The sequence below is a fragment of the Pantherophis guttatus genome, chromosome 4 (assembly GCF_059756535.1).
Source record: "Pantherophis guttatus breed Tessera chromosome 4, ASM5975653v1, whole genome shotgun sequence".
Classification (NCBI taxonomy): domain Eukaryota; kingdom Metazoa; phylum Chordata; class Lepidosauria; order Squamata; family Colubridae; genus Pantherophis; species Pantherophis guttatus.
In genome coordinates, this window is record NC_142066.1 from 158,650,204 (window position 1) to 158,662,877 (window position 12,674).

General features: G+C 48.4%; 1 protein-coding gene across 2 annotated transcripts in view; it reads left to right on the forward strand.

Annotated features, from left to right (window-relative positions):
- The window catches only part of LOC117673268 (uncharacterized), a 34,007-nt gene extending 24,552 nt beyond the window's left edge, over positions 1-9,455 (forward strand). For both annotated transcript variants that reach the window (XM_034430558.2, XM_087894306.1), the window contains exons 3-4: positions 4,054-4,167; positions 5,461-9,455. In XM_034430558.2, coding sequence (XP_034286449.2) covers positions 4,054-4,167; positions 5,461-6,755 — 1,409 coding nt within the window. In that variant the 3' untranslated portion in view covers positions 6,756-9,455. The remainder of the gene's footprint in view (positions 1-4,053; positions 4,168-5,460) is intronic.
- The last annotated feature ends 3,219 nt before the right edge of the window (positions 9,456-12,674 follow it).

Consider the following 12,674-nt stretch of genomic DNA (forward strand, 5'->3'; position numbering starts at 1 on the left):
GCATGTGATGCATGCACGCGGCACATGCACTTCCCAACCAGTAGGGAAGGTAAGTAGATTTTACTCCGGGCCAAACCAACTCTTACATACAGTTCAGCAAGTCTAAGCCAAACTGTCTCTTATGGCCCCATACAACAAATGCTATGTTTCAGTTTCCAAACAGTCCCCATTGGCTGACCTCTTACCATGTCTATCCAAACAGTCTCCATTGGCTGACCTGTTGCTATGACTATTCCAGTCTATGAATATTCATACTCTGACAGAGTCTTTGACAGTGAAGCTTCCATAGTCCTAGCCAAGGCCATGGCGATGCATTCCACAGCCTCTTCGGTACCATCCGTGCCAGAAGCTAGAAGTCTCCCAGCTGGAGAACATTTGGTTGACAGACGCCCCCCCCCAAACTGGTCTCCGAAAGAGGGAGTCACGGGGAGTTCCTCGTGAGATCGAGCCTGTCTTCCAAATCCTACTCTGGATTTTGGACGATGGGATTTGTAGCCCAACCGCTCTGAAATGAAGGGTGGGTTAAGAGCCTTCGGAAAGGGCTGTGAAGGTCCTCGAATCTCAAAGCCAGGGAAGCAGATAAAAAGATATCCATCAAGATGGCGGGTCAGACTCTGCTTGAATACCTCTGGGGACAAGGAGCTCATCACCGGTGGCATTTTTTTAAGGAGGTTTTGTCTGACATTCGTTCGGAGCCTACCGACCTCTCTATGAAGTCCATGAATAAAAGAGAATATTTGTAGTTCAAGGGTGAACTGTGGGATCCTTGGTGCTCTCTGAGCTTGGAGGTTTTCTCGCAGATGTCTCATGACCCAACTAGGGAACATCATCAGGGCTAGAAGGGTGTGGGGCTTGTGGAGTGGAGGAGGAGAGGAGAAGTAGGAGGAATGAGGGGTCCTTGGTGCTCCCTGAACTTGATCGTATTCTTGCGGATGTTTCATAGCCCGATTATGTAACCTCATCAGTGCTAGAAGGGAGTGAGGTTTAGTTTATTTAGTTTATTTGATTTGTATACCGCCCTACTCGCGAAGGACTCAGGGCGGTGAACAGCCAAACAATAAAATACATATACAAAAAATTTAAAAACCAAATAAAATCAAATTAAATCATTTTGGCCCAGACAGATTAAAACACCCCAATAATTTAAAAACAGATTAAAATTTACATATTAAAAGAGGGAGGAGATTAGGCCAAGCCCGCTTGATGGAATAAAAAGGTCTGCACAGCGCGGCGGAAGGTGCACAGATCCGGGATCCTCCGTATCTCCGGGGGGAGCTCATTCCAGATGGTAGGTGCCCCCACAGAGAAGGCTCTCCCCCTAGGGGCCGCCAGTCGACACTGTTTGGCTGACGGCACCCGGAGGAGTCCCTCTCTATGAGAGTATACTGGCCGGTGGGAGGCTATTGGTGGTAGTAGGCGGTCCCGTAAATAACCAGGTCCTAAGCCATGGAGCGCTTTAAAGGTGGTAACCAAAACTTTGAAGCGCACCCGGAAGACCACCGGGAGCCTGTGCAGCTCGCGCAGGAGAGGTGTTACATGGGAGCGCCACGTCGCTCCCATTACCACCCGCACGGCCGCACTCTGCGCCAGTTGGAGCCTCCAGGTGCTCCTCAAGGGGAGCCCCATGTAGAGAGCATTGCAATAGTTCAGGCGGGAGGTGACGAGGGCATGAGTGACCGTGCGTAATGAGTTCCGATCCAGAAAGGGACGCAACTGGCGAATCAGGCGAACCTGATGAAAAATCCTCCCGGTCACGGCCGTCAGGTGCTCTTCTAAAGACAGCCGTGAATCCAGGAGGACGTCCAAGTTGCGAGCCCTCTCCGTGGGGGCCAATGATTCGCCCCCAATAGTCAGTGATGGCGTCAACTGACTATATCGGGACGTCGGAAACCACAGCCACTCGGTCTTGGATGGGTTGAGCCTGAGCCTGTTCCTCCCCATCCAGATCCGTATGGCCCCCAGGCACCGGGACATCACTTCAAGGGCATCGTTGGGGTGATCCGGGGTGGAGATGTACAGCTGGGTGTCGTCAGCGTACTGATGGTACTCCACCCCGAAACCACGGATGATCTCGCCCAGCGGCTTCACATAAATGTTGAACAGGAGAGGCGAGAGGACCGACCCTTGAGGCACCCCACATATGAGGGGCCTTGGGATCGACCTCTGTCCCCCTGTCAACACAGACTGCGACCGGTCAGAGAGAAAGGAGGAGAACCACCGCAACACAGTGCCTCCCACCCCTAACTCTTCCAACCGGTGCAGCATGATACCATGGTCGATGGTATCAAAAGCCGCTGAGAGATCTAACAGGACCAGGACAGAGGAGCACCCCCTGTCCCGAGCCCTCCAGAGATCATCAACCAACGCGACCAATGCTGTTTCCGTGCTGTACCCGGGCCTGAAGCCCGACTGGAACGGATCCAGATACGTCGTTTCATCCAGGTGCTGGGGGAGCTGTTGCGCAACCACACTCTCAACAACCTTCGCCACAAAACGAAGGTTGGAGACCGGACGATAATTTACCAACATTGCCTGGTCCAGGGAAGGCTTCTTGAGGAGAGGCCTCACCACCGCCTCTTTCAAGGCGGGAGGAAAGACACCCTCACCCAACGAAGCATTTATAATCCCCTGGAACCAGCCTCGTGTCACCTCCCAAGAAGCCAGCACTAACCAGGAGGGACACGGGTCCAATAAACAAGTGGTCGCGTTCAGTCTACCCAGAATCCTGTCCACGTCCTCAGGGGTCACAGGATCAAACTCATCCCAGATAACATTCTCAAGACCTGCCCCAGTCCCTTCCCCTGAGACTACCCAGTCGGAGTCCAGATCTTCCCGAATCTGAGTGATTTTATCCTACAGATATTGAACAAAATCCTCGGCTCTACCCTCCAAGGGGTCCTCCCGCGCTTCCTGGTGGAGCAGGGAGCAGGTCACCCTAAACAGGGCGGCCAGGCGATTATCTGATGACGCAATAAGAGCAGCAAAATAGCTACATTTCGCTGCTTTTATCGCCACTAGGTAATTCCTAATATGAGATCTTACCAGTGTCCGGTCAGATTCAGAAACACTGGCCCTCCAACTACTCTCTAGGCATCTTTTCCGGCGCTTCAACTCCCTCAGCTCCTCAGTGAACCAAGGAGCTAAATGAGATCGGCGCCGGGTCAGAGGCCGCAAAGGCATGACCCGATCCAGAGCTCCAGCGGCCACCCTATCCCAGGCGGCCACTAGGTCTCCAGTCGAGGCGTGTGCCAGAGCCTCAGGGAATGGCCCAAGCTCCATCTGGAACCTGTCAGGTTCCATCAGGCGCCTGGGGCGGAACCATCTTACCAGCTCCGCCTCCCTGCGGCGGGGTGTAGCGGTTCGAAGGTTGAGACGAAGGAGAGAGTGATCAGACAATGACAAGGGCTCAGTGACTATATCCCCTATCTCAAGATCACTCAACCACTGTCCAGAGACAAAAACCAGATCCAGCGTGTTTCCCCCCGTGTGGGTAGGGCCATGAATTAACTGGGTCAGGTCCATGGCTGTCACGGAAGCCATGAACTCCTGAGCCACCACCGACGCCTCACCCACGGATGACAGGTTGAAATCCCCCATGACCATAAGCCTAGGGGTATCACCCGCCACCGCGGCGATGACGTTGAGCAGCTCAGGCAGGGCTGCTGCCACTTGGCAGGGAGCCAGGTATGTGATCAGCAAACCCCTCTGAACCCCGTGACCCCATTTCACAAAAAGGGATTCACAGCTGGCCGTCTGAGGAACAGTGGCCTCCCTTGGTCTCAGACCATCTTTAATGATAACCGCTACCTCCCCGCCCCTCCCCTGTGACCTTGGCTGATGGAATGCGTGGAAACCTGGTGGGCAGGTTAAAGAACAGATCCCATTCCCTTCTTGCACTGATGGCATTACCTAGTTTGGTAATGAAACATCTACCAGAAAACCACCAAGCTTAAGAGAGCAGCAAGGTCAGTACTTCCCGTCCCTCTGGGCTCTGGGGACCAAAATAGACATGGAATGGGTTGAGACCCCTTTGTTTTTCTCTGTTTCCAACAGGACCCCTGCCCGTCAAGCCGCGGATTATCAACCAAATTGAACAGAAGGAGGCTGTTGTCACGGGAGAATTGTGGAAGCCCTGCAAATGGACAGAGGCCCAAGACCAATGGCTGGGTCAGCATTTCTTACCGTTTTTTTTACCAATAAGAAAAAGTCATCATTTGTAGAGTTCAGGTAGTCCTTGACTTACAACGCTTCATTTACTGACCATTCCAAGTTACAACGGCACTGGAAAAAAACGTGACTTAGGAACCGTTTTTCACCCTTACGACCGTTGCCACATCCCCGTGGTCACAAGATCGATATTTAGGATGCTTGGCAACTGACTCCCATTTATGATGGTTTGCCATGTCCCGCCATCCCGTGATCCCCTTTTGTGACCGTCTGACAAGCGAAGTCAACGGGGAAGCCAGATTCATTCCACAGCCGTGTTCCTCACTGAATGGAAAGTGATTCACTTAACCACCGTGGCAAGAAGGGTCGTAAAATGAGGCAACACTCACTTAACGAGTGTCTCACTTAGCAACAGAAATGATTAGTAATAGCATTTAGAGTTATATAAAGCTTCACAGTGCTTTACAGCCCTCTAAGCAGTTCAGCCTATTTCCCCCAACAATCTGGCTCCTCATTTTAGCGACCACGGAGGGATGGCAGGCCGAGTCAACCTTGAGACTCGAACCGCTGAACTGCTGGCAGTCGGTAGTCAGCAGAATTAACCTGTAATCCAGCTTGCCGTGGTGGCTCTTAAATTACTAATTGATTAATTATTTATTAAATGAAATGATTGGCTTAATTGCCGTCATAACTCGAGAACTACCTGAATTGATTTAAAAAAAAAAAAGCAGTCCAATCATAGGTGAGGCTTGATCTTATAGAACGAAATGCGACAATAACAAAAATTGTGAAACACTCATTTTTGGAGTGGTATTTTTGAGAATAATTGCTGTCATGGGTTGGTGAACACTGGCGTATGACTCAAAGCATGTCATGTTTGACACGGATGTCGTTGGTGGTCTGTCACGGATTGAGGCCCCAAGCCTGCTTGGAATCTTACAAAAAATTCTCTGGAATCACAGTCGGTCTGCTGAGAATGAGATCCCAGTGACAATGTTTGGTTTGGAGATCAGCGAGAGGCAATCCGAAAAATGAAGATGGCACCCGCAGATACCCGATGCACATGCAAAGGGGCTTTTGTGGTGTGGGGGCCATCTTGATTTCTGATGGTCGCCTGCAGATGCTACTGAAAGAGAGGCAAGCAGAAAGGTGGTTGTGGTATCGACACCGAGCTGAGATTGGGAGTAGGTTGCTAGGTAATCGTTTTTGGGTGTTGAGAAGAAATGAGGGAGAATTCTAATTATGATTCTCTGCCTGGCCCTCGGTGATGACGTGTTCTCTTTCCTCCAACAGAAGATGGCATCCGGATGGTGGAGGACGGCGAGGGCAGAGGGGAGACCGGGCCTCCTGCGATACCCACCGTGAAGAGGAAGAAAGGCCGCCCTCGGACCGTCAACCCAGTCCCCAAACCCGAAAGCAAAGCTCCCCCCCGGGTGACACTGAAGATGAACCCGCCGAGGTGTCCTGAGTGCGGTAAAAGCTTCCTCAGCAATGTGGCCATGACCATCCACATCCGGACGCACACCGGGGAACGGCCATTCAAATGCCACCTCTGCCCCAAAGCCTTCCCCTCCCGGGGGGATCTCAAGAGGCACATCAAAACCCACCTTCGCAAGAAACCGCCCCCGTCGGTGATGGCCCGCAGCGGCTCCTCGAAAAAGAGCTTGGCAGCCAAGTTGCAGCTGCAGTGTCACTTGCGCTGCCCGCCGGATCCGAAAAAACCATACAACTGTGTGCAGTGCGGGAAGAGCTTCAACAAGAAGCAGAGCCTGCGCAAGCACGAGGGGACGCACTCCACGGAACGGCCCTTCGCCTGCCTAGAGTGCGGGCGCAGCTTCCGGCTCAAGCAGATCCTGGTGGCACACATGGCCTCACACATCAAGGAGCGCCCCTTCGCCTGCGATCAGTGCGGGAAGTGCTTTGCCCAGGAACGTAATGTGCGCAGCCATCAGCGGGTGCACACCGGTGAGAAACCCTTCCTGTGCATGGCATGCGGGAGGCGCTTCGGCTACAAGCAGCACTTGGTCAAGCACCTGCGCTTCCACACCGGCGAGCGGCCCTACGGCTGCCCCGAGTGTGAGAAGACCTTCCGAGACAAGGCCACGCTGAACATCCACTACCGCATGCACACCGGCGAGCGGCCGTACCGTTGCCCATTCTGCAGCAAGACCTGCCGGCAGAAGCAACACCTCAATAGCCACCTGAAGGTCCACCGCGGGGAGAAGCTGCCCCCGGGGGACACCACTGGGGTCACCTTGCAAAGGGCCCGTGCTAAGGAGAAGCCGTACGAGTGTCCGCAGTGTCAGAAGCGCTTCCGGAACAAGAAGATCATGCTGGTACACCAGAAGACCCACAAAGAGGAACCGTTGCCACGAAGTGCCCCACTGCAGAGAAAGTGTGATCCAGTTGTGGCAGATAGAAAGGCCCCCAGGGCAGGCCAAGGGGCAGGGAGGAAAAGGAAGGACACGGGGCTCACCACGGGGACGGCGTCTGTCTCGTCGAAGTTGGTTCCCATTAGCTGCACCGTCTGCGGGAGGAGGTTCACGCAAAAGAAGTACCTGACACTGCATCAGAGGAGCCACAGGTGAGGAGACGCCACTTCCCGTTAGAATCTCATCTTCGGCAAAGACCCTTGGATAGTGCGTGGTGCAGGAATTGCCTGAGAAGAACCTTTTGCACAGCAGCTGCTGTGGAGGAGGTGCCAGTTTGGGATCAGAACTATGTAGACTCAGCGCTGTGAGAAAAGTCTCTTTATTGCAGGTGGCGGAACTGTTTCAGCTGCAGCACTGCTCAGAAAGGAAGCCCCACCCCCTTCTATAGGACTGAAATCCTCCAGCTTTTACTCCTGCCCTTTGGGGTCAAAGGACAGCCAGCTGTTCTTCTCCCGGTCTTGAGAGCAGACAGACACTTCTGTGGGTTTCAGCCCTCTCTCTCTGTGTGTGTATGTCACTGAGCAACCAGGACCATCAAAACAAGCCAGGAACGGGTGATCATAGCTTCTCAAGCCTTCAGAAGGGCGTAACGCTTATCCCGAAAGACCCCTAAATCTAAAGGGGAACATTTTTCCACTCGATCTGTGAAACATTTAATGGCCGTCCGAGTGGTGTTTATCCCTAAATACAGGTAATCCTCAGCATACAACAGTTGGTCTAGTGACCGTTTGAAGTTACAACGGCACTGAAAAATGGCACATAGGCCCATTTGTCACACTTATGACCGCAGGTTCACGTGATCAAAATTCAGACTCTTGGCAACGGCTTCATATTTATGACTGTTGCTGTGTCCCAAGGTCATGTGATCCCTTTTTGTGGCCTGACCTGCAGAGTCAAGGGCGAAGCCAGATTCAGTTAACAACTGTGTTATTAACTAAACAATCACAGTTATTCAGTTAATAATGGTGGCAAGAAAGGTTGTGGCACACATTTAACAAATATCTCGCTTAACAACAGAAATTTGGGGCGCTGTTGTCGTCATAGGTCGGGGACTACTTGTATGCCAAAGGGTCCCTTATTCCTGCAAATGCCCTCTGATGTAGCTTCGCCATTCCTCGCACCCTGGGAGGCTTTCGGGACACTGAGACTTTTGCTTCGTAAGAAATTGCCACAAATAATTTACCCTGATACAGGAACTTGCATGTCGGGGTCTAGGCTTCTTCTGCAATAAACCAGAATATGGAGGAGGAGGAGGAGGAGGACTATGGGGTCCCTGGTGTCTCTGAGCTGGGTGGTTTTCATATAGACATTTCATGACCCAACTAGGTAATGTCATCAGTGCTAGAAGGTAGTGGGGTTTGCAAGCAGGAGGAGAGGACCGGGATGACAACTGTGAGGTTCTTGTTGCTCTCTGAGCTTGGTAGCGTTCTTGAAGACCTTTCGTGACCCAACTAGGGAACATCATCAGTGCTAGAAAGGAATGGGGGGTTGCAAACAGGAGGAGGAGGAGGAAAGAAAGATAAGATGCATCCTGAAACAAAAGGACAAGTTGAGTGCCTAAATCTGTTGATGGCTGCCTGGGAGAATTGCGTGGTGTGTTCCCCGAGGCTGGTTGATCCCAGATCCACTTTCAAAGGGCTGTCGGACGCCGTTCTTGAAAACTGGGGTGCAAGAAAAGGGACCAGCCTGTCCTTTTGCAAGGAGCAGGCACAGCCACAACAAATGGAAGAATAACAAGGGAAAGGGACTTTGGAGGTCTTCTAGTCAAACCCACTGCTCGAGCAGGAGACCCTTACAGAACAACAGAATCCCAGTTGGAAGAGGCCTCAGAGGTCATCTAGTCCATCCCCCTGCTTGAGCAGGAGACGCTTACAGAATAATAGAGTTGAAAGGAACCTTAGAGGTCATCTAGTTCAACCCCCCAGCTCAAGAAGACCCTATACCATTTCAGACAGATCTGTCCAGTCTCCTCTTTAAAAATTTGGGATGCTTTCTGAGCTTGGTGGTTTTCTTGCTGACGTCACATTACCACGCTAGGAACATAATCAGTTCAAGAAAGGAGTTTGTGGTCTGTTTATACCACGTAAACCCTTCTAGTGCTGATGACATTACCTAGTTGGTCATGAAATATTGGCAGGAAAACAATCCATCCAGAGGGATAGCAAGGTTTGGTTGAATAACCATAAGACTCATTTAGGAAAGGGGGCAGAGCCGTGGATCCACAAAGACCGTTCCCTCAAATTGGCCATGTCCCCCCCAAATAAAGTGGAATATCCCCAAATTTTGGTGGTCCAGATACCCCCTCCCATCAGTTGGCAATGATTCCTTCCCATCCAAACCCAGAGAGCCAGCGTTTCCTCAGCAACTCTAAGATGGGTGGACTTCAACTCCCAGAATTCCACAGTCAGCAAGAATTCTGGGAATTGAAGACCATCCCTCTTAAAGCATGTTGGCTGGGGAATTCTGGGAGTTGAAGTCCACCCGTCTTAAAATTGCTGAGATTAAGGAAGACTGTTTCAGGCTTAGAAGGAGAAACAAAAGAACGTCAGAATTGGAAATCACCTGTGTATTTGTGTACTGGTCCGTTTGTGGTTTTGGAAAGAGGAATAATCTTTTTGGGAGCCTCAGGCTGCTTTGTTGACGTGCAAAAAGGAGGGTTGAGAAGACAAGGACAACTTTGGGGGCCTGAGGCCCGCATCGGGCCCTTTAAAGCAGGAGCTGTTGTGGTCACCAAATTCCCATGTAGCCAAAAGAAAGAAAAAAAATCACGGTAACCTGTAATGATGATACACTGATTATTCCACATGTATGAAATAATTTTCTCCTGTCGTATTAAAAATTGCTATTCAGAGGCAATTAGTGGGGGATTTTTTTCCGGGGGGGGGGTACTGAAGGGGTCAATTATGCCTCTCAGGTTGCAGTGATCTGGATGAAATTCGGGTAGCAATGTCGACATCTCAGCGACATCCATGCATCCTTCTGGAACCATTTCCACCATCGGCGCCTGGCTCAAACAGATTCAGTCTTTACCATTAGGATACAGGCAGTCCTCAACTTACAATGGTTCAATTAGTGACCATCGAAAGTTACAACAGCCCTGACTTCCGGTTGGCTCCGTGTGCCTCATAGACGCTCCTCCGTGAGCGCCTAATCCCCGGCACCGTAAAAGCCTCCAGAACAGCAGAAAAACAGCTGTCTGGAGGCTTGGAACCCTTCCCCCCGGGGAGAGAGGAGAGCCGACAGGTGGAGGTAGAGCCCCCCAAGTGCCCTAGGAGAAATTCTGGGGCGCGAAGGGCGAGAGCTCCCTAGAAGCCTGTCAATCCGCTCCGGACCTGGGATGACTCTGCTAATTAGCGGAGCAAGAAGCCGCAACCAATTCTGCCAATAACAAATGAGGGGATTTCCAACATCCTAAATTGCTGCAGGCAGAACAAGCCAGAAGAAGTCAGACTGCAAGTATTCAAACTTAACTCCAATGTTTATTGCCTCCTTTGGAAGTAACAATTTAGTAAATTTGCATCAAAATGGCGATTGAGGCTTGAAAGGGTGTGGAAAGTGAAAGTTAAAGGAAAGTTTCATTTCACTGGTAGCCTCTTGCCTGAAAAGAACTTTTGTAATGAGAGAAGGAGGATTTTAAGACATCAATTTAAGACTGGGGAAAATCTTTGACTTTGATGGACTTTTTCTTTTGGCTTCTGATTAAAATATAAAGATTAATTTAAACTGAAAATGGCCTCAAAATCTGTAAAGACTGTTCCTATCAAAGGAACTGGGAGCGCTGGAAGCTCCCCAGCTCACACTTTTAAAATGCAAGCCTCTGCCCCCCCAGCAGATCCACAGACCTTAACGTTTGAAATGATACAAGAAGCCCTAATAGCCACGCAGAATAAACTCACCACTGTGATTAATGAAAAAATTAATGAAACTAATGAAAAAATTAATGAAACTAATGAAAAAATACAGGCTGTTTCAGAGGAGATTCGGAATCAGCAAATCAGGGAAGATATATTACTGGCAGGTAATATTGAAATATTGGATGACAAAGTTGAAGAAATTAAACAATCTACGGAAATTCTGGGTAATAAATTAGGAGAGACTCAGAATAAAATTGAGAGGGCTGAAGCTGATGTAACAATGATTCAATACAGAGATATGGAATTTGCATTAAGAATAAGAGGGGTGAAGGAGAACAAACAAGAGAATTTGAAAGAAATGATGTCAGAGGCATTGGCACAGATGTTGGGGGGGGACGAAAGTGGAGTTAGGCTGGCAGATTGACAAGATATATTTTGTCAATTCGTGGGTGGCCAGACAGAAACATTTACCAAGAGACATTGTAATATATTTTACTACAAGGAGATTACGCAATAAAATTTTACAGGCTACCTTTAAAAACAAGCTTCAGGTGGAAGGCCAGGAGGTGATGACAATGAAAGAAATCCCTCCCAAAATGTTGAGAGCTAGAAGGGATTACGCCTTTCTGGTGGATGAACTGAAAAAACGCCAAATACAGTATAGATGGGAAGTGCCAGCCGGCCTAGTGGTGATCTATTCGGGAGAGAGATATCGGCTTAATACAATATGGAAAGCAAGAGATTTCTATGCCAATGTGTTAAAGGTTGGGACATCAAAATCACCAGAAGGAAAAAGAAAGAAGGAAGTAATGGAAGGAGAGAGAGAAGAGCTGTTGACAGTAGTCCAGGGGGGAGTTTCGACAAGTCAAGAAGAATTGTTACAGATTGCTGTTCAAGATTTGGATCTAATTGATATATCAGAAGAACCGAAGGATCAAAGACAGACTAGAGCAGCAACAGCTAAACACGAGGAAGAATTAAGACAGCAACAACTTTGGATGGTAACTCAAGAAATTACCAAAACAGAAGCAGTGGGAGGAGCTAGACCTAAAGGTCAAATGAGGCAAGACCATCAGAAAATGCTCCAGATGCTTCAGAGGCCCAGAGATGGGAACTAGATTTTTAACCTGGAATGTCAATGGTTTGAATTCTCCACAGAAGAGGAGGAAAATATTTCACTATCTTAAACAATTTATGAATGATGTAATTTGTTTACAAGAGACTCATATTAGGATACAAGATCAAAAATATTTGGCAAATACAAGACTAGGTACACATTATGTAGCAGCAGCACCAGAGAAGAAAAACGGTATAGTTATATATGTGAAAAGAGATTTAATTGCCAAATTAATTGAAGCAGATGACCAAGGAAGATTTCTAGCGATTGAACTTTTAATAAAAGGAGAAAAATTACTTGTAATCCGAGTATATGCCCCGAACCAACAACAGGAAAATTTTTATAATTTTCTACATTCAAAGTTGACACATGGGGATACAAGACTTGTATCCTACTGGGTGACTGGAATGGTGTTTTGGATGTAAAAAAGGATAAGAAGTGACCTAAGCAAAATGTTTTAACAAGAGCAAGATTGCCCAAATCGTTTTTGGAGATGATGGACGATTGGGAGTTGAGGGATATTTGGTGTGAAAGAAACCCAGAAGAAAAAGATTTTACTTTCTTTTCGGATAGACATCAATCTTTTTCAAGGATTGATTTTATACTAATTACTAATGACCTTTTTTCTAGGGTGAAGAATACGAAGATTTGTTCAAGAACACTGACAGACCATAGTCCAGTTTGGTTGGAACTGGAGTATGGAAAAGGGCCTAGGAGGTCCTGGAGTTAAATGATAACTTGTTTAGATATGAAGAAAATGTAAAAGAGTGTAAAAAAATCTATGAAAGAATTTTTTGTTACGAATATGCAAAAGGGGACATCAATGGAAATGGTACGGGATGCAAGTAAAGCATATATGCGAGGCATTTTGATATATTTGAATAATAAATACAGAAAGAAGCAAGGGGAAAAAAGAAAAGAATTAGAAGAAGAGATTAGAAAACAGGAACGAGCTTTAATAGCTAATCCAACAGATAAGAAAATTAAAGAGATAATTAGAAAGGTCAATTTAACATGTTAATAGCAGATCAAGTGGCAACCAATTTACAATATGCTAAACATAATACTTTCTGTAATGCTAATAAACCAGGCAGGTGGTTGGCA